The following is a 22,660-nucleotide window of genomic DNA, read 5'->3' as shown; positions in this document are numbered from 1 at the left end:
GCATCTTGGTAGTCTGTGCGCTTGCCAGAAAATCTGGAGCTGGCGTCGTTTTTCGGCTACTTTTACACCTTTTTCTTGGCGTAAAATGAGTAAATTGGCACTCCCTCGACACTTCTATGTGTGGAACACAGCCTACAAAACATTTAAATAGTTGCCAAAAAAGGGGTTGTGTAACAATTTTACCCCAAAAAGAGGCATAAAACTGTTAACAAATGACCCCCCGAAGTTTTCAGGCATTTAAGATAGTAAACTTACCCGGCCCCCACAACACTCGCGACACTCCTAAGTGACAAGGACAATGCAAAACCGCTCGTGAGACAAAATATTCTCGTGCAGGTGTTTAAAAAGTCGCAAAAAAGGGTCTTGTGACAATTTAACATAGGGATGTTAGTAAATGACCCCCATTGTGTTAACAGGGCTCTAATCACCTTTCCCTTGCCTATTGCTCACTTGATATTACCTACACAGTTTGCACTTTCCACGTGAACATCATTTATATTTGCTTAACTACTTGCTGTGCTCTGACTTTTTCCAGATATGGTAAATTAATTGGCGCCGTCACACGCTGCGGATTTTGTTACAGATAATTCCGCGACTGAAAATCTGTTCCATTCACCTGAACGGCGCTTGCAGAAATCCATGTGATTGCCGCCCCATTCAGCTGAATAGAACTGATGTTCAGGGGCTGAATTTTCTGCAACAAAATCCGCAGAGTGTGAAGGCGTCCTAAAAATACAACTTATCCCTCAAAAAAAAAAATGTTCTAGATCTTGGATGAGGAAATGTGGAATTTTTAAGGCTATGTTCACATGGGCAAAAGCCACCGCTGATTCAATCTCTATTCAAAACTCCATCAACAGCTTCCTATTGACTCCAGTGTTATTGACTCCAGTGTTATTCAGTTCGCCAGTGTACACATGCGGGCTGCCATCTTTAGTAAGGTAGACTCACCCGTCCGGCGATGCACAGGTAAGCCCTTACCTGTGCCTGTGCCGGGAGCCGGTCTGAAATCAAATGCAGTCACCGGGAGCAGGCAGTTCCGAGAACAGCCCGATGAAGGCCCTGCTCCCGGTGACTGCATTTGATTTCAGACCGGCTCCCGGCACAGGCACAGGTAAAGGCTTATCTGTGCATCGCCGGACGGGTGAGTTTACCTTACTAAAGATGGCAGCCTGCATGTGTTCACTGGCGAACTGACCATCACTAGTTATACACTCCACCATGTGCACACCTTACAAGCACGGCAGAAGTTTTTTTCAGCAGCTGATTTTAAAAAAAAAACATGAGAAGTGACGTGTTACTTCTCCGAAGTAGATTTGATTTTCCATAGAAGTCAATGGGAAAGGGAAAAAACCCATCAATGAGCGGAGGGGGGGCTGGAGTGCATTTGGCAGCGTTTACGTTATGTCACATCGTTTTTTTCTGATGTTTTTGAGGAGTTTGCAGTTTTTATTTTTTTTCCTGGTGTTTTTTTTTTTCTGAAGGTCAGCTCCGGAAGTTACATGGAAGTCTATGGGAAATAATAAAGGCAGGACAAACAGGCATTTTAAGTTATGTTTTTTACATGGTCTGTTTTTTTTCCCCCTCATTGAGGCCCATTTATCAAGCTCGCCTGTTTTTGGCTATAAAGTTAGACAGGCGTAATTTCATTTGGTTGTCTTTCTTTTGCAGAGTATTTATTAAAAGTCGCACAGCACTTCGTGAACTGGACTCTGCGTACTGCTATTAGGGCTCATGCACACGTCCATGTGTCCTGTGCCTGTATTTTGTCCCACAAACAGCAGGTCCACAATATACGGGCACCGGTCGTGTGCGGTCTGTATCACGGATGCTGAGCCATTGACTTGAATGGGTCCACAATCCACAAGATGCAGAGCGGGGGAACGGATTGGATACCCAGGGAAGCACTACAAAGCGCTTCCGTGGAATTTCGGTCCGTGCCTCTGCACTGCAAAAAAATAGAACACGCCCTATTTTTTTGGTGGTGTGGAGCGTCACATGGACGGTACCCGTGGATTCTGGACCACAATTTGCCCTTAGGTTCATGGGCATGAGCCCTTAGGCCTCCTGCACACAACCGTATGGCTTTGGCCTCATGCACACGACCGTTGTTTTGGTCTGCATCCGAGCCACAGTTTTTGCGGCTTGGATGCGGACCCATTCACTTCACTCCGCTGTCCGCATCCGTTGCTCCGTTCCGTGGTCCGCAAAAAAAATATAACCTGTCCAATTCTTGTCCGTTTTGCGGACAAGAATAGGCAGTAATATCAATGGCTGTCCATGCCGTTCCGCAAATTGCGGAACGCACACGGACGCCACCCGTGTTTTGCGGATCCGCAATTTGCGGACCGCAAAACACTCAATGGTCGTGTGCATGAGGCCTTTTTCAGTGTTTTGCGGTCCGTTTTTCACAGATCCGTTGTTCCGTTTTTTGTTTCCGTCAGTAATTACATAGAAAAAATTGGGCTGGGCATAAAATTTTCAAGAGATGGTTCCACAAAAACGGAACGGATACGGAAGACATACGGAGTACATTCTGTATGTGTTTTGTTTGCGGACCCATTGACTTGAATAGAGCCACGGAACGTGATTTGCGGGCGATAATAGGACATGTTCTACCTTTCAACGGAACGGAAATGGAATGCATACGGAGTACATTCCATTTTTTTTGTGGAACCATTTAAATGAATGGTTCCGTATATGGACCGTATACGGAACGCAAAAAATGGCCCGTAAACGGGGAAAAAAAACTGTCGTGTGCAGGAGGCCTTAGGCCTCTTGCACATGAACATGTGCTCACCGTTGCCGTATTGCGGACCGCATTTGAGGATCCGCAATACATGGGTGCCGTTCCGTGGGCATTCCGCATCACGGATGCAGACCCATTCACTTCAATGTGTCCACAAATCCGGAGATACGGACTTGTGCGGGAAGGAAGCACAGAACGTAGCCCTATGGGAGCACTACGGAGTGCTTCCGTGGGGTTTCATCCCGTACTTCCATTCCGCAAAAAGATAGAACATGTCCTATCTTTTGCGGAACGGCCGGATTGCGGACCCATTAAAGTGAATGGGTCCGTGATCCGCTGCGGCTCCCCCACGGATGGTGTTCGTGCATTGCGGGCCGCAGCACGACCACGGGGCGCACACGTTCGTGTGCAGGAGGCCTTATTCACACGGTCAGTGTAAGGGCTTACCTGTGCCTCGCCGGACTTGTGAGTGAAGATGGCAGCCCGCATGTGTTCGCGGGTGAATACGGGTGAATAGTTCACACTTCAGTGGTTTCCAGCCAAAACAAGGTGCAGGTCCAAAACACAGAAGGAGTGCAGTTCTTTCCATTCTACCTTATTAACTTTTAGGGTACCAGAGGTTTTTTTGTTTTTGCATTTTCATTTTTCTTCCCCATCTTCCTTGAGCTATAACTTTTTTATATTTCCGGTCACATAGCTGTATGAGGGCTTATTTTTGTGGGACAAGTTGTACTTTCTAATGCCATCAGTAATTATGACATACAATGTACCGGTAGTGGGAAATGGTAAAAGAAATCCAAATAGTGTGGAATTGGAAAAAAAAACTCAATTCCTCCACGGGTTTTGTTACAACTTTGTTCTGTTTGCAGCAAAACAGACCTGTGCCCTTCAATCTCTGGCTCAGTACGATTACAACGATACCCCATATGTATAGGCTTTTTATGTCTAAATAGTGTCAAAATAAATGTAAACTTTTTGAGAGAAAAAAATTTCATCACCATATTCTGACCTAGAACTTTTTTTATAGTTCTATCTACTGAGCTGTATGGTGGCTCATTTTTTGCGGGACAATCTGTAGTTTTTATTGATACCCTTTTGAAGTGTGTGTGTTACATTTTTTGGGTAAGAGAAGCAATGAAAAAATGGCAAATTGGCCATTTTGACCCTTTTTTCCGTTACGCCATTCGCTGTATTGGAAAAATATTTGTATATTTTTTATTTAGGTATTTATTTTTTTATTAAACGGAAAGGGGATTGATTTAAACGTTAATATTTTTAAACTTTTTATATAATTTTAAGTTGTTTTTTTTTTTTACTTTTTTGTAATGATTTTGAAGCCTACATTTTCTTTTTTTCTTTTTAACCAATCATGGATTTTTAAATTGCATTTACCGTATTTTTCGCCCCATAAGACGCACTCCCCCCCCCCCCCCCAAAAGTGGGGGGAAAGTGCCCCTGCGTCTTATGGGGCGAATGCTGGTAATTTACATCGCAGTCTGCGATGCTGTATTAGTGAGGAGGGAGGAGGGACTGTAGTAGGCGGAGCAGGCACGTGACCTCTGTGAGTGATTAACACTAGGTATGATACAGTACATACTGAGCTGCGGGGCCAGAGTACAGTGCCTGCACTGCCCCGCCGCTCTCCCCGCCTACTACAGTCCCTCCCTAGGAATCTGTGAATGGGATAATGATGGTGGGTCTGTGGATGGCATTATGATGGGGGGGTCTGTGGATGGCATTATGATGGGGGGATCTGTGGATGGCACTGTTATGGGGGGAGCTGTGGATGGCATTATAATGGGGGGGTCTGTGGATGGCATTATGATGGGGGGATCTGTGGATGGGACTGTTATGGGGGGATCTGTGGATGACACATATAGCAGTGTCATCCACAGATCCACCACCCCATAACAGTGCCATCCACAGATCCCCCCCATCATAATGCCATCCACAGATCCCCCCACCATTATAATACCATCCAGAGATCCCCCCCACCATCATAATGCCATCCACAGACCCCCCCATCATAATGCCATCCACAGCTCCCCCCATAACAGTGCCATCCACAGATCCCCCACATGACAGTGCATCATCCACAAATCCCCCCCCCATAACAGTGCATTATCCACAGATCCCCCATAATAGTGTCATGCACAGACCGCAATTAGTTCAAACCCACCAAAAGCACACCTTTTGGTTCAAAAAAAAATTTTCTTCTTATTTTCCTCCTCAAAAACCTAGGTGCGTCTTATGGGCCGGTGCGTCTTATAGGGCGAAAAATACGGTAATACTGACTATTGCTCATTTCTTATGTTGGCCTGTCACCCAGTGGCCAAAATAAGAATTGCAGCGTGAATGCCCTGGGTCTCAGTACATTCAAACCAATTACTGGCATCCTCACTGGCCGCAGAGAATGCCGGCAAGGGCTCATGCACACGACCGTATGCCCTCCTCGACATACGGTCAGTGAGTGGGCCATATGTCCTGGAGCGGCATAGATCGTGCACACGGGAGCGCACAGCATCATAGATTACAATGATGCTGTGCACGTCGGGCCGTCCGTGGGGCTATTGTCCCGCACTAATACAATGTAATTGTAATCTATGATGCTGTGCGCTCCCGTGTGCACGATCTTTGCCGCTCCGGGACATATGGCCCGCTCATGGACCGTATTTCTCGGAGGGCATACGGTCGTGTGCATGAGCCCTAAGATGCGCTTCTGGGTTTTTGACACTTTAGATGCCGTGATCTCATTTTATCACGGCATCTAAAAGCTTAAATTACCGCAATCGGTTTGAAACAGCAGAGACCTGCCGGCCATGACACCCGCTTAACGTGCGAGCAGGCGCCATGTTTACCCATCGCTCCAGCACCATACATATACGGCACTGGTAGCGAAAGGGTTAGGCCTCTTTCACACGAGCGTGACGGATTAGGTCCAGATGCGTTCCGGGTGCGTTCAGTGTGCGTTCAGTGAAACTCGCACTATTTTGAAAGCACGTTCAGTCAGTTTTGTCTGCGATTGCGTTCAGTTGTTCAGTTTTTTCCGCGCGGGTGCAATGCGTTTTGATGCGTTTTTCACGCCCGTGATAAAAAACTGAAGGTTTACAAACAACATCTCTTAGGCCTCTTTCAGACGGGCGTTGCGGGAAAATGTGCGGGTGCGTTACGGGAACACCCACGATTTTTCCGCGCGAGTGCAAAACATTGTAATGCGTTTTGCACTCGCGTGAGAAAAATCGTGCATGTTTGGTACCCAAACCCGAACTTCTTCACAGAAGTTTGGGTTTGGTGTTCTGTAGATTGTATTATTTTCCCTTATAACATGGTTATAAGGGAAAATAATAGCATTCTGAATACAGAATGCATAGTAAAACAGCGCTGGAGGGGTTAAAAAAAAAAAAAAAAAATTTAACTCACCTTAGTCCACTTGATCGCGTAGCCCGGCATCTCCTTCTGTCTCCTTTCTTCAGGACCTGGGTAAAGGACCTGTGGTGATGTCACTCCGGTCATCACATGATCCATCACCATGGTAAAAGATCATGTGATGACCGGAGTGACGTCACCACAGGTCCTTTACCCAGGTCCTGAAGAAAGGAGACAGAAGGAGATGCTGGCAGCGCGAACAAGTGGACTAAGGTAAGTTAAATTATTTTTTATTTTTTTTTAACCCCTCCAGAGCTGTTTTACTAGGCATTCTGTATTCAGAATGCTATTATTTTCCCTTATAACCATGTTATAAGGGAAAATAATAATGATCGGGTCTCCATCCCGATCGTCTCATAGCAACTGTGCGTGAAAATCGATTTTCACGCAACCCCATTCACTTCTGTGAAAAACGCAGAATATAGAGCATGCTGCGATTTTCACGCAACGCACAAATGATGCATGAAAATCACCGCTCATGTAAACGGCCCCATAGAAATGAATGGGTCGGTATTCAGTGCGGGTGCAATGCGTTCAACTCACGCATCGCATCCGCGCGGAATACTCGCCCGTGTGAAAGGGGCCTTAGGCTGCGTTCACACGGGCGAGATAGGTGAACGTATTGCACCCGCACTGAATCCCGACCCATTCATTTCAATGGGGCTGTTCAGATGAGCGCTGATTTTCACGCATCACTTGTGCGTTGCGTGAAAATCGCAGCATGCTCTATATTCTGCGTTTTTCACGCAACGCAGGCCCCATAGAAGTGAATGGGGTTGCGTGAAAATCGCAAGCATCCGCAAGCAAGTGCGGATGTGGTGCGATTTGCACGCACGGTTGCTAGGACCTTTGGTGACGTCACTCCGGTCATCACATGATCTTTTACCATGGTGATGGATCATGTGATGACCGGAGTGACGTCACCAAAGGTCCTTGACCTGTAATGAATGCTCACCACAGGTCCTGTTCAGCAAAGGAGACAGAAGGAGATGCCGGCTACGCGATCAAGTGGACTAAGGTGAGTTAAATTTTTTTTAAAAAAAATTTAACCCCTCCAGCGCTAGTTTACTATGCATTCTGTATTCAGAATGCTATTATTTTCCCTTATAACTATATTATAAGGGGAAATAATACAATCTACAGAACACCGATCCCAGCCTTAGGCCTCTTTCAGACGGGCGTTGCGGGAAAATGTGCGGGTGCGTTACGGGAACACCCACGATTTTTCCGCGCGACTGCAAAGCATTGTAATGCGTTTTGCACGCACGTGAGAAAAATCGCGCATGTTTGGTACCCAAACCCGAACTTCTTCACAGAAGTTCGGCTTGGGATCGGTGTTCTGTAGATTGTATTATTTTCCCTTATAACATGGTTATAAGGGAAAATAATAGCATTCTGAATACAGAATGCATAGTAAAACAGCTCTGGAGGGGTTAAAAAAAATAAAAATAATAATTTAACTCACCTTAGTCCACTTGATCGCGGCCCGGCATCTCCTTCTGTCTCCTTTGCTGAACAGGACCTGTGGTGAGCATTAATTACAGGAACAGGACCTTTGATGACGTCACTTTGGTCATCACATGATCCATCACCATGGTAAAAGATCATGTGATGACCGGAGTGACGTCATCAAAGGTCCTATTCAGCAAAGGAGACAGAAGGAGATGCCGGGCCGCGATCAAGTGGACTAAGGTGAGTTAAATTATTTTTTTTTAACCCCTCCAGCGCTGTTTTACTATGCATTCTGTATTCAGAATGCTATTATTTTCCCTTATAACCATGTTATAAGGGAAAATAATAATGATCGGGTCTCCATCCCGATCGTCTCCTAGCAACTGTGCGTGAAAATCGCACCGCATCTGCACTTGCTTGCGGATGCTTGCGATTTTCACGCAGCCCCATTCACTTCAACTCACGCATCGCATCCGCGCGGAATACTCGCCCGTGTGAAAAGGGCCTATGGGGCCAGGGCTGCGTGAAAAACTACGCTCACGTACACAGCCCCATTGAAATGAATGGGTCAGGATTCAGTGCGGGTGCTATGTGATCACGTCACACATTGCATCCGCGTGGAAAACTCGCTCGTGTGAAAGGGGCCTTAGTCTAAAAAATCTAAATAGAGGAATGAGGCGCAAAAGCCTCCAAAACAGGCGTAATTTCAGTAGTAAATGTGACTAAAAAGATAAGACTGTGTAAAACAGCATTTTTTTAACTAAAAACAGGTGCAGACGCTATAGTAAATGTCTGGTCTTTTTCTCCCCTACGTCTCCACAGTTTGTTTTGTGCAGCGTCAGAAAGAAGCATGTGCAATGTATGTTGTGTTTTTTAATTGCATTTTTCTTTGGTGTTTTTCTGTTCCAATACAGAACGAGATTACAGGGAGGGGACAGATACTTTTCTATTAAAAAACACAAGGCATATAAAAAAAAAATGGGCAAAAACATCCCCAAAAAAACACTACAAAAAAAAAAAACAGAACAAATTGGGTGTTTTTCTGGGAAAAAAAAAAACACGCAACACTGAACTGTTTGTAGCAACAACCTAAGGCCTCTTGCACACGGCTGTTGTGGTTCCGTTCCGTGCATTGGGGACCACAATTTGCGGTCCCCAATGCACGGGCAACGTCCGTGCGGCGGCCGGGACGGATCCAGACCCATGCAACTTGAATGGGTCCGTGATCCGTCCGTTCCGCAAAAAAATAAAACAAGTTCTATTTTTTAGTGGAACGGAAGCACGGATCGGAACCCCACAGAAGCGCTCTGTACTGCTTCTGTGGGGTCCCAATCTGTGCTTCAGTTCCGCACCTCCGGATTTGCGAACCCATTCAAGTAAATGGGTCCGCATCCGTGATGCAGAGTGCACAATGTCGGCGGCCTGCAATACGGCCATGGGAGCACAACGGGCTAAGGGCTCAAGCACATGACTGTTTGCTGTTTTGCGTATCTGCAAAACACAGATACGCGAGAACATACCGTTTTCCCAGCCACGTTTATTTCCCCATGTGAGCGTGCCACTAAGGTCTTTTTTCTTCTAGACTTTATTTGCTATCTGACAACCTAACACAATTAAAGAGGCTGTCCGGAATAAGAAAAACACGGCTGCTTTCTTCCAAAAAGAGCACCACACCCGTCCTCAGGCTGTAAGTGGTACTGCAACTCAGCTCCGTTCACTTCATTGGCTGTAATACCACATAGACAATCTGTGGACAGGTGTGCGCTGCTCTTACTGGAAGAAGAACCTGTTATTCCACACTGCGCCCCAATAATGAGTGAGAAGAAGCCGGCGCCCTGGCCTCGGGTATCGGCAGGTCACGTGCCTCAGGGGCGTGGTCAGCGGACACCCGGAAGTGCACTGATTGCTGCGGACTGCGGAGTAATGTCAGTTCCTGAGGAGGAAGCCCGGCGGGTGTACGCGGAGAACTTCGGGGGGAATGGGCCTGACATCGCCGTGTTCGCCCCCGGCAGGGTGAATCTGATCGGGGAGCACACGGATTATAACGGAGGCTTCGTGCTGCCTATGGTGAGAAAGCGAGCGCTGAAGTGTGGCGGCGCCTGGTCACGTGATGAGGGAGCGGTCACATGACCGTGTCCTGCTGCTGTGCCTGTGAGGAGGCACGTAGTCACGTGATACCCAGCTGCCCCTACCGTAGTGCTGGAAACCCTTCAGAGATCAGTGGCTTCACCAGTATGGAGTTCATTGCCAGTATGGCGTAATCCATGGTAAATCTAGCAGGTCTGATGCTGGCCCTCACCCCTCCTGCTAAAGACCCCTTTACACAGGCAGATTATCAGCGATAATCTGCCCAAACGTATGACAATTGAAAGGGGTTGTGCCCAGTGGTGTATCTTGGTTTTGTGCTGCCCTAGGCGAGACTAAACTCGGGCACCCCCCCTAATCTAAATTTGACCCACCCCTGTCAAGGCCAAACCCCTTCCTCTCTAAACCCCACCCCTTCCTATGTGCCATCCACAGATCCCCCCTAAACAGTGCCATCCACAGATCCCCCCCTAAACAGTGCCATCCACAGATCCCCCCTAAACAGTGCCATCCACAGATCCCGCTCCCCTAAACAGTGCCATCCACAGATCCCGCTCCCCTAAACAGTGCCATCCACAGATCCCCCTCCACTAAACAGTGCCATCCACAGATCCCGCTCCCCTAAACAGTGCCATCCACAGATCCCGCTCCCCTAAACAGTGCCATCCACAGATCACCGTCTTCTAAACAGTGCCATCCACAGATCCCCCTCAAACAGTGCCATCCACAGATCCCCCCTAAACAGTGCCATCCACAGATCCCCCCCTAAACAGTGCCATCCACAGATCCCCCCCTAAACAGTGCCATCCACAGATCCCCCTCTTCTAAACAGTGCCATCCACAGATCCCCCTCTTCTAAACAGTGCCATCCACAGATCCCCCTCTTCTAAACAGTGCCATCCACAGATCCCCCTCAAACAGTGCCATCCACAGATCCCCCCCTAAACGGTGCCATCCACAGATCCCCCCTAAACGGTGCCATCCACAGATCCCCCCTAAACAGTGCCATCCACAGATCCCCCCCTAAACAGTGCCATCCACATATCCCCCTCTTCTAAACAGTGCCATCCACAGATCCCCCTCTTCTAAACAGTGCCATCCACAGATCCCCCTCTTCTAAACAGTGCCATCCACAGATCCCCCCCTAAACAGTGACATCCACAAATCCCCCTCTTCTAAATAGTGCCATCCACAGATCCCCCTCCCCTAAACAGTGACATCCACAGATCCCCCTCCTCCCACTAGGCGGCGCAGGCGCGTCACGTCAGTGAGTGAGCGCCGCCCGCACTGCCTGCTGTTACCGGAGCTAAGAGTAAGGTATCCAAGTAAAGTGATCAGCGATGATTAAAGTTAAAGTTACTGATTACAGTTTATAAATGTACTCCTGTGAGCGTCGGGGAGGGGGATCTGTGGATGGCACTGTTTAGGGGAGGGGGATCTGTGGATGTGAGCGGTGTGGCCCTGTATATTCTAACCCCCAGGCAAGCGTCCCTGTCACCATGGGAATGCCTTGGGGTTAGAATATACCGTCGGATTTGAGTTTTCACGATCTCACTGAGATCGTGAAAACTCAGATCCGATGGTATATTCTAACCCCCAGGCAAGCGTCCCCGTCACCATGGGAACGCCTGGGGGTTAGAATATACCATCGGATCTGAGTATACCGGTGTATAAAACGGATGGGACAAGGGGCAAACAAGGCATTTTGCCGCCCCATTGGCAAGTGCCGCCCTAGGCAAATGCCTTGTTTGCCTCGTGATAGATACGCCACTGGTTGTGCCATAAAATGTATTCTCCGTTTTTCAAACCAGCACCTGAATCTGAATACTTCTGTAATTGCATGTATTTAAAAATGTATTATAGCTCCTGAGTTATTAAAAAAAACTGTATCTGTATAGCGCCACCTGCTGTTTGTTCTTTTCCTTATTTTTCTGTCCGTCTCGCTGAGCTGGTCACACGTGCTCAGTTTAAATCTTCTTCTGCCACCAGCCTTATGTTCTATTAGAAGCTGTGGTGGTTACAGGGAGAGAGCTGCAGCAGAAAGGACATGCCCCCTGAGCTGCCAGGCTGAAGGTAATCTAGCAGAGCAATTGGAGCAATGAATGTGGAGATCTCTGGATCCATGTGAGGTCCAGGGCTGGTTCTAGCTTTGTTAGAGATTGTCATGTCCTATATGATGTCTTATTTTCATTTTTTACATCAACCCTTTTACATGATCCCTTTCTTAAGTCTTTTGAAAACGTTCAAGAAGCACAAAGTTGCAGATTATGCTGCGGATATGGAGTGCGCCTTCATTTGCAATTTTGTTTTTATCCCACAGAAATGTCCCAGTGTTAACATGCAGACACAGCCAACCAAAGGAGGAGGGGGGGGTGGTGGGGTAATTGATTTTGTAAGACCATGAAGGGCGAATATTTTTTGCTGAAGAAAAATGTTAAACTTATTTGAATTTACAGGCTATATACACCTTTCGAGTCAATTTCTGTTTATGATTGCATTTTACTCATTTTTGGCTAAAAATCATATTTTCAATTGGCCTTTTATTATAAATATTGAGCCGTTCTGTCACACAGGGTTAACTGTTTTTCTAGCGGTGATACTTGGTCTTCTAATAAGGCTACATGCACACAAACGTATTTTGTTTCCGTGTCCTTTCCGTCTTTTTTTTTTTTTTGCGGATAGGATGCGGACCCATTTATTTCAATGGGTCCGCAAAAAATGTGGACAGCACACAACATGTCCTAATATTGTCCGCATTGTGGACAAGGATAGGACCGTTCTATGAAGGGCCAGCTGTTCTGTTCCGCAAAATACGGAATGCACACGGACGTCATCCGTATTTTTTGCCGATCTGTGGTTTGCGGACCGCAAAATACATACTGTCGTGTGCATGAGGCCTTAAAGGGATATTCTCACATTCTGGCATTTGCGAGCTATCAACAGGGACAGCAGTGGGAACCGCAACTATGTGGAGAGCAGGTCTCCCTGTACCCCTGACCCACCTTCCAGACGGAGAATGAATGAAGAGTTGGTTGTGCACTGGTGGTCTCTGTGTGGAAGTTGTGGAGGCATAGGTATTCTACATGGCACCATACTGGACAGTAGTAATAATGGAGGGTGTAATGTGGCAGGTTGGGGGGCTGCAGTAAAAATCATAATCCTGTGTTTCCGTGCAGGCTCTGCCTCTCGTCACGGTTATGGTAGGGACCCGTCGGGATGATGGAAAGATCTGCATTGTTACTACTGCCGAGGGGGCTGATGAGCCGAAAAAAGTGGAATTTAAGACCCCGAGTGAGAACAGCCCTCTAACCCCGGGGGCACCAAAATGGGCTAACTATGTGAAAGGTGTTATTCAGCATTACAGAGGTAAGTGAGAGACTGTGTCAGAATCAGTGCGAGATAAGAAAATCCCACAAAAAGCGATTGGATGAGTAATAAACACAGGATCAGCGGGTGCCCCACGGCCAGGACCCCTATCGCTCACAAGAACCGCGGCCCCATGCCCTCCTTTTGGAGGAGTTTGAATGGAGCAGTGGTCACGGGTGCGTCCTGCTGTTCCATCCTGTATCTATGGCACCGATGGAGGTTAGTGGTTGTTTGCTGCAACCGATCTATTTTAGATTGTGGATCTAGTGGATTCCTCGCCTCTTCTGTATTGTAGACATAATACAAGCTTTCCCTTGTGTTCTCAGCTGGCCCCGTTCCTGGGTTTAATGCCGTGGTTGCCACCAGTGTGCCACTGGGCGGAGGGCTGTCTAGCTCTGCATCTCTAGAAGTTGCTTCCTACACCTTCTTGCAACAACTGTGCCCAGGTAAGTGCCCGTGTCGGCCAAGTCCATTGCAAACAGGAGTACAATCAAGCACACAGCCATGTAATCTCCTCAGACAAGCATTGCAGTAGTGATATGGGTCATAGGACCTGAATGACTTTAAAGGGCATCTGTCAGCAGATTTGTCCCTATGACACTGGCTGACCTGTTACATGTGCGCTTGGCAGCTGAAGACATCGGTGTTGGTCCCATGTTCTTATGTGCCCGCATTGCTGAGAGAAATGATGTTTTAATATATGCAAATGAGCCTCTAGGAGCAACGGGGGAGTTGCCATTACACCTAAAGACTCTGCTCTCTCTGCAACTGCTGCACCCTCTGCACTTTGATTGACAGGGCCAAGTGTGATGACGCCTTGCCCTGTCATTTAAAGTGCAGAGGGCACAGCAAACGCAGAGAGAGCTGAGCCTCTAGGTGTAATGGTAACGCCCCCGTTGCTCCTAGAGGCTCATTTGCATATAATAAAACCTCATTTCTCTCAGCAATGCGGGCACATATGAACATGGCACCAACACAGATGCCTTCAGCTGCCAAGAGCACATGGAACAGGTCAGCCAGTGTCATAGGTGCAAATCTGCTGACAGATGCCCTTTAAACGTGGCACTGTGATAGGGATGCCTTGTTTATCATAAAGCCATTTCTGAAACTACTGATCTGCTAGATCTGTCCTGGACAGTGCCTAGGAGTAACGACATGAAGCTGTATTCCCAACAGGGCTGCCAATTCCTGAAGACCATGTTGCATCACTCACTACAGAGATCCTGTCTCTGGAGGTGACATTAGCGCCACCACTGTGCACCAGGAGCTTCATGAGATGGGTTTCCACTGCTGAGCAGCCGCATACAAGCCTAGGATCACCATGCACAGTGCCAAGTGTCAGCTGAAGCGGTGTAAAGCCCATTGTCCCTGGTTTCTAGAGCAATCGCGTTTCACTACCTTCCTGCCTCGTGAGGTGTCCGCTGGCCTCCAGCAGTGGACGGGCAGGTTCATGGCTTTCTCTGTTCACTTCTATAGGGGTCACCGAAACATTCAAAAACAGATACACCTATAGAAAATAATGGAGAGAGACCTGCACATGCATGGCCACCACTTTGTTCACTGCCCGCCTGGCTGCGGCAGCCAATAGCTACTTCACTAGGCGAGTCAATAGTGGAGGGACTCTCATTCTGGGGAGAGGTGCAGGTCCCATGTGGATCCCCCTCTGGGCACTTCATAAATATCCAATATAGGACTAGACCTTTAATGCTGCAGGACGGAAAGGCATTATAGATAATTGCGGTAACTCCTTATTAATGGCCATAGTTAGGGAAGGTGATGTCTGAGACGTTCAGGTGTCCACATGCCCTTAGCCATATAGTTTATGTCGATGCAGGAGATTTGGAGCTCTATATAAAAAATATATAAACTATGACCACTATAAAGACGTTTTAAAAAAACATTCTGCTCCCATTTTGACCAAAAAAACAACAACATGGCAATGAAGGAAAATTCCAGCTTTGGGGGGCCTTTCTGCCAGACTCCCCCACCTCACCGGACCTGCCGACTGCTGGATTCCGACTCCTTCCAATCCCTGCTGCCACTGATGCACTGGGGTCCCCCGCTCGTGGGGTCTGCTATGTGCTGCTGTCATTGGCTGCAGCGGCACAAGTGACCCCCGTAAAACCGGAAGTTTTACGAATGGGGACCCAGTGGTGGGGAGCAGGTAAGTACGCTTACTGATGGAGGTCTGGCAAACAGGCCCTACATTAACGACTTTGACATTTTATATTTTTGGTCTTCATCGCTGCGTTTCTACCTCAGCCAGTCGCAATGCTCATACCTGTGTCTTGTGTGCTCCGTGTCAGATGACGGCGATCTTGTTCAGAAGGCACTTACCTGTCAAAAAGCTGAACATACATTCCCTGGAGTGCCCTGCGGGATCATGGACCAGTTCATATCTGTAATGGGTAAAGAGGGCTCTGCTCTGCTCATTGACTGCAGGTCAGTGTTAACATCTCAGACCTTGTTCACACAGTGATCTGGGTTTTCTATTTGGTTTACGAATGTGGCCATGTTAAATCCCGGTCTGTCCTCCACGATTGAGTCTATAAAATGACCAGGCTACACTGGGGTGTGGCTTAAAATAATAAAAACGGAGCGGCACTTACCTATCAGAACCAGGTCACCACCGCTGCACCAATCACTGGACTCCGCAATGCACCAAAGAGGCCAGTGATTGGCTGCAGTGGTCACACGTTGACGTGATGTCTCCCCTTTAGCTGGGTAAGCAGAGCCGGGCCGAGGGAACCAGAGCTGCAGCACTGCATCTGCTAGGTAAATACTGCTCAGTTTTTTATTTTAGGCTGTTCCACAGTGTTGTCCGATTTTTTTTTTTGGGTAGAACTGGACAGTTCCTTTAAATCTACGTGATATAAGTAAACGAGATGACCAAAAATATGCAGCCAGTGGGTGGGTTGTCATCTAGCCTCCTGTTTTCTCAGAGAAGCTGTCCTCCGTGTCCTTGTGGCTTCTTTAGTCTTACCCTAGTCTATTGTGTCTTAAACTTGCCCACATAAATCATTGCATCCACCAAATTTCCAGATCCTTCTCGCCCGTTTTCATAGCAGGCATTCGGAGCTAAAGGGGATCTGCCACCAGGAAATCCACTGATAAACCAGGCCCGATGCCTTGTAGGACTAGTTCGGCTGAATGCGATGATAACTCTCACTTAGTGATCTGTGGCTTCATTTTGACAAAAAGTACTTTTAATCCATGTGCAAATGAGCAGTTAAGTGCACTGAGGGCGGACCCAAGCCACTCTGTGCACCCTTTCTCCCCCCCTTCTTGATTAGCAGGTTCTGGCGAGATGACTATGCAGGAGCCTGTCCTTGTCAATAAGGAAGGAGAGGGAGGCAATGGCAGAGGATACAGGAGTGGTTGGGGTCCACCCTCAGTGCACTTAAAGGCTCATTAGGATATGGATTAAAAGTACCTTTTCTCTGTTTATTTGGTTAAACTCCGATAGAAGGGAATGGAGCGTGCACCACACATGCACAGCCTCCTCTCCCATTTGCCACTACAGGAGTTTCAGAAATAGTGAAGTTGGCGTTCGGCTTCCATAGGTTGCCGCGCTTGCACAGTGTGCTCCCCTTCACTATTGGGGGCCCGTTTTGGAGATGGGGAACCGTACCTATCTGATATTGGTGGCATATCCTAGCGATATGCCATCAACGTCTGAGATTAGAATATCCCTTTGAATATCACCGGAAAGAGATGGATTATATGCAGAAATGTAGGAAGTCTGAAAGGCTTGGCTTCTCGGTCATTAAAATCCAACAAATCCAAGGCTTAACAATCTGATCAAGCAACTATAGGGAATGAACCGCAGCAGTAAGGGACCTGTGCCAGTGTACACAAGTGGTATGGGTACTGGTATGTAAGGTCCTCGGTGTCCCAGTCCATCTGCTCCATCAGGGTAGCGAGTAAATACGGACACCTTCAAGTCTGTTCTTAGAATGCCATATTCTGCCCCTCCTAGACCACCTATTCTGGAAAGGGTGACCCTACAGGGCTGAACCTATAGAACTAATTACCTAGCCAAGGGGGTTCAATAACAGCAGCCATTTCCTGCCATGGCACGGTCGCCATGCTTCACATATGGGGAACTGAGGGCATTGGCTTCTTTAGTCATGTTACCACGGCAGAACTATAGGTTTGGGTTTAGAACACTATATGCATGCTGCTTCTTTCCTCCTGGCAGCGGCAGACAGTGGTAGCTCTTTTCTATGGCATTGCTGTGTAATTCGAGGGGTCCCTGTTCAGGATGCTCATCTATTATCTAAATGAAGAGGCACTGTAAAGAGTTTCCCTAGTTTCGGAGGACTCGGCATGTCCATGTATTAGGGTGGGTTCACATCACGTTTTATGCCTCCGTTTGATGTACAAAAACGCAGCACAACAAGTTTTTGTAACCTGCGAGTGCAGTAAAAAAAAGTAGTTTTTTTATTTATTTTTTTACAATGGAACTCCATGGTGAACTAATGCCACTGTATGGCATCAGTCTGAGGGACCGTTTAATGTATACATTTTTGGGAAAAATGTGATGTGAACCCAGCCTTAGAATACCTACCGGTATATATTTAGGAGGGGACTGTTTAATTCTCCATTTGGCGTGTGGGGGCGCTGCAGGGAAATTGCACCTTATGTGCTAGGCTCTCTGCGCACATTACAGCCGATCGCTGGGGGTCTTGCAGCGTGACTTCCTTATCTGGGGATCCCATTAACAAAAAGGAACTGAGCAAAGCGGACAGCCAGTGGGGCACATATTTTTTTTTGCTGTGCACATTTTTATTGTATGTTGAGCATTAAAACCATCACTTACTGGTCTTGTATTGTTCCAGGTCTCTAGAAGTAAAACCGCTTCCCCTGACTGATCCCAAGTTATCCATTCTCATCACTAATTCTAATGTCCGGCATGAACTAACGGGCAGCGAGTACCCCACCCGCAGAAGGCAGTGTGAGGAGGCAGCAAAGGCTCTTGGTAAAGAGAGTTTGAGGGATGCCAGTATGGAAGAACTGGAGGGTAAGTGGTTTGATATAAAGCCTGGAATATAAAACCAAAGCCTCATGCACACGACCGGATTTTTGTTCCGCATCCAATCTGCATTTTTTGCGGATCCGATGCAGAACTATTTATTTTAATGGGGCAGCAAAAAATGCAGATAGTACACCGTGTGCTGTCCACATCCGTATGTCCATGCGTAAACGTGGCCTATTCTTGTCTGTTTTGCGGACAAACATAAAATATTTCTGTTGAAAGTAAAATGAAAATGGCAGCATGCCTACGCCCGGTATCCATGTTTTGCCGATCCGCAAAATACATACCTTCATGTGCATGAGGCCTAACCTTGATGATGATGATTATAACCTGTCACTTATTATTTTAGCCAGAAAGGACTGTCTTAGCGAGGTGTGCTACAGACGAGCCCGCCATGTCATCTCGGAAATAGAGCGCACCACCAAGGCGGCCGAAGCTTTAGCGAACGGGGATTACCGACTGTTCGGTAAATTGATGGTGGAGAGCCACAACTCATTGAGGTAGGACTCGGGTATGGCGAACAGTCACCCTTTGTGTCATTGTATTAAGTCCATACATTATTATTATTATTGCAGCCTCACAATCCTTGAGGCATTGCATGATGCCTTGTGGATACCATCTGTACCCTGAGTGCCATGCAGAAGACATATACTGTTGTGTCTGACATTGTTCAGTGACCCTGGCTGCATATATTCTTTTAGAAGATCTTATACGCTGATCAGTCGTACCATTAAAATCACTGACAGGTGAAGTGAATTGCCTTGTGACAGCGGCTTCTCCCAAGGGGTGGGATATATCGGGCAGCAAGTAAACAGTCAGTTCTTGATGTTGATATGTTGGAAGCGTAAAGATCGAAGCGACTTTGGCAGATGCCAGATTCTTTCCCTTAGGCCTTATGAACACGACCGTAGCAGGTCCACAATATACGGCAGGTCAGCAATATACGGGCACCGGCCACGTGCACACCATCTCACGGATGCGGACCCATTCACTTGAATGGCTCCGCAATCCGGAAGATACAGTGCAGAGGCACGGAGTGGAAGGCCATGGAAGCACTACGGAGCGTTTCCATGGCATTTTGGTCTGTGTCTCCACAAAGCAAAAAAATAAAACATGCTCAATTTTTTGGCGGTGTGGACGGATCGCAGACCCATTCAAGTTGAATGGGTCTGCATCTGTCAGCATTCGCCACACGGACGGTGCGCATGCATTTGGTCCCCAATGCGCGGCACACATTCGTGTGCATGAGCCCTTAGGGTAGGCCATCAATATCGGATCCAACTCTCGGCATCCCCGCTGCCCAGATGTGGTGTTTTTTTTTTTTAGATTATTTTTTTTTTTAACGGATGACTGGTCATCAGTATCTGATTGGTGGGGGTCCAACATCCGACACCCCCACGATGAGCTGTTTGAGAAAGCACTAGCGCTTGCAGTAGCATCACGCCCTTCTCTCAGCTCACCAAGCACAGCGCTGTACATTGTATACTGCTCCACTGCTCAAGTCAGGAGGGCTGCCTGGGTGAAAATGGGGATATGTCCGAACCCGGACAACCCCTTTAATTTCATTGGGACTGAGCTGCATCTAGGCCATGTGACCGATGAACGTGATTTCACTGGCCTAGGAAGAGGCCTCTTCAAACAGCTGATCGACGGCTGGTGCTGGGAGTCGGACCCCCGCTGATCAGATACTGATGACTAGGGATGAGCGAACTTGTGTTTTCAAGTTCGGTGTACAAGGTTCGGGTTATCTAAGAATTCCGCTTCCACAGACCATAAATTATGGTCCATGGTAGTGGAATCCATAACGGAATTCTTAGATAACCCGAACCCAAACCTTGTACGCCGAACTTGAAAACACAAGTTCGCTTAACACTGCTGATGACCTATCCTGAGGATAGGACATCAGTATAAAACACTTAGACAACCCCTTTAAATAGGCTTACCGAGATTTTAATATTGATGACCTATCCTCAGGACCCCCGCCAATCAGCCGGTTGAGGAAAAGGTGACGCTCATGCTTGTTCCTTCATTGTTTGCCTGCTCGCCGTCGACATCTCAGAGGTGAGCAGGTGTAATTACAAGCCGTCCCAGTCACTTCAATGGGACGGCTCGTTCCTATACACGTGAATGGGAACGAGATGTCCCAAAGAAGTGAATGGGACGGCTTGTAATTACACCTTAAAGGGAAGGCTATGCTCTCTTTAACCAGCTGATCGGCAGGGGTGCTGGGAATCGGACCCCCACCAATCTGATATTGATGCCCTATCCTGAGGATAGGTCATCAATATTAAAATCCCGGAAAACCCCTTAAAAATGATATCATTGTTTTTAAGTCCCAGATGAGTTCTTATCTGTGATATGGCTGCTGTCTCTGTTCCCGTCGTCTAGTAATGGCAGTGACCAAGGACCTTTTCCTTTTGTAGGGATGATTACGAGGTCAGCTGTCCAGAGCTGGATGAGTTGGTGTCGATAGCGGTGGAAGTTCCTGGTGTTTACGGCAGCCGGATGACAGGAGGAGGTTTTGGAGGTTGTACGGTTACTTTACTGGAGACTTCAGTCGCTGAGCGGACCAAAGAACGGATTAAGGTGACTGACAGTAAGATTATGAAGTGTAGACTCTCTCCCCCCTTCCTCCCCCCCAAGTAATAATTCAGAAACTTATGAAAATGCTTTTATTATTACAAAAGTTAAACCAGCTTTAAAGATGGCAGCAGTCTGTAAACAAAGCTGAGCGCGCGAACATTCAGACGCCATATATATATTTAATATATACACCAGTGGCCCCAACCCTGCAGAACTGCCTTGTCTTCATGCAGATATGATGCTGTGGTCACAAGGAAAGCGCATGGTCCAACTGTCAGAATTATCCTTTATATCGAGTGATGCAGTAATGAGCATATGGCACACGGACATCCGGGGAGGGCGCTCTAGCACCTCCTCACTGGTCTGAGAGACGTTCCTGTGTGACCTGCATTGCTTTCATTCACTTTCTCAGTCCTTGTAGTTCTGCAGGGGTTAGAGCAGTTTGCTTTAGCCATTGAAATACCGCCTGCACCTACAAACCGTGACCTAAATCCACGTTGATCATTCACCAAAAGGCATTCAAGGGCTCAAAGGGATTGACCTTTGACTGCTACCCTGCACACAAACCAAGGTAAAATATATTATGTCTAGTACAGTCATACCCTCAGCGGTGTGATTTCATATAACGTCCATATAGTTTCTTTGCTTGTGTGCAGATATAACAAGACGGACCTGATGCCTTTATAAGACATCTGTCAGCAGATTTGTACCTATGACACTGGCTGACCTGTTACATGTGCACTTGGCAGCTGAAGGCATCTGTGTTGGTCCCATGTGCATATGTGCCTGCATTGCTGAGAAAAATGATATTTTAATATATACAAATGAGCCTCTAGGAGCAACGGGGGCGTTGCCATTACACCTAGAGGCTCTGCTCTCTCTGCAGCTGCTGTGTGCTTTCCGCTTTGATAGGACCAGGCAGTGAAAACGTCATCACACCTGGCCCTGTCAATCAAATTAGAGAGGACCTTTCAGTTGCAGAGAGAGCAGAGCCTCTAGGTGTAATGACAACGCCTCCGTTGCTCCTAGAAGCTCATTTGCATATAATAAAACATCATGTTTCTCAGCAATGCGGGCACATATGAACATGGGACCAACACAGATGTCTTCAGCTGCCAAGCGCACATGTAACAGGTCAGCCAGTGTCATGGGTACAAAACTGCTGACAGATGCACTTTAAAGGTGTATTCTCGCAAGGATCATTGGGGGATCTAACCTCTAGGACCCCCACCGATTCTGAGACTGAAGGGATTGCAGCAGTGATTTTAGGACAGTCTCCCAAGTTTTACATTCAAGGAACTGCAACCGGCCACATTCACTTACATAGTGTCACAAGACCATGACATGACACTAAATTAGCGCTGCAGACCCTTCTAGAATCTTTGGGGGTCCCATAATATCCTAGGAATATACCATCGCTCTACAACATGGGAATACTCCTTAAGTATTAATTATTTTTTTTTATTTCTGCAGGAGAAATTCCAAGGATCACCGTCATTCTACATCACCAAGCCTTCGGCTGGATCTGGGGTCTTGCCAGAATAACTTTCCATTGTAACAGGCCCTGCCGTTTGGGAAATAAAGTAACCCGGTTTCTATCTTACAGCTGATGTGTTTGGGTTTAAAGGCTCTTTTTTTTTGCCATATTGCATTTAAGTTGGATGAAGATTTATCAAACCTGGCGGTAGGAATAGCGGAGTAGTTGCTAACAGCGGTCAGGCAGATCCCAGCTCTCCACTTTTCCATTGCACTAGTTTTGATAACTCTTCCCTAGCCTATCGCTTTGGTTTCATCACCCCCTTCCATACTCTTCTCATGGTGGTCACCGGAAATGTCAGGACTTTTCAGTAGAGCTATAGTTACAGGACATAACTTCTATTACTTACACCATGTTTTCTCCTAACTGCCTATATCATCACCAACTGCCAGACACCAGTACAAATCCCTTTGGACGCACTTTG

The 22,660-nt window shown here is 47.2% G+C and overlaps 1 protein-coding gene across 1 annotated transcript; it reads left to right on the top strand.

The window, feature by feature from the left end:
• Positions 1-9,497: 9,497 nt before the first annotated feature.
• GALK1 (galactokinase 1) lies at positions 9,498-22,309 on the top strand. The gene is made up of 8 exons (XM_040438800.1): positions 9,498-9,694; positions 12,889-13,078; positions 13,405-13,524; positions 15,385-15,520; positions 17,920-18,101; positions 18,466-18,616; positions 20,540-20,702; positions 22,173-22,309. Exons 1-8 carry the CDS (start codon positions 9,551-9,553, stop codon positions 22,242-22,244), a joined length of 1,158 nt encoding a protein of 385 aa, XP_040294734.1. The 5' UTR covers positions 9,498-9,550; the 3' UTR covers positions 22,245-22,309.
• The last annotated feature ends 351 nt before the right edge of the window (positions 22,310-22,660 follow it).

Source organism: Bufo bufo, chromosome 6, assembly GCF_905171765.1.
Source record: "Bufo bufo chromosome 6, aBufBuf1.1, whole genome shotgun sequence".
NCBI lineage: Eukaryota > Metazoa > Chordata > Amphibia > Anura > Bufonidae > Bufo > Bufo bufo.
Note: the sequence above shows the minus strand (reverse complement) of the source record. Positions and strands in the feature narration are given on the sequence as shown.

Coding starts and splice junctions, on each gene's coding strand:
- GALK1 (XM_040438800.1), top strand. CDS start 9,551: ATGTCAGTTCCTGAGGAGGAAGCCCGGCGGGTGTACGCGGAGAACTTC. Junction 13,079..13,404: donor TGTTATTCAGCATTACAGAG/GTAAGTGAGAGA, acceptor TTGTGTTCTCAG/CTGGCCCCGTTCCTGGGTTT. Junction 13,525..15,384: donor CTTGCAACAACTGTGCCCAG/GTAAGTGCCCGT, acceptor GCTCCGTGTCAG/ATGACGGCGATCTTGTTCAG.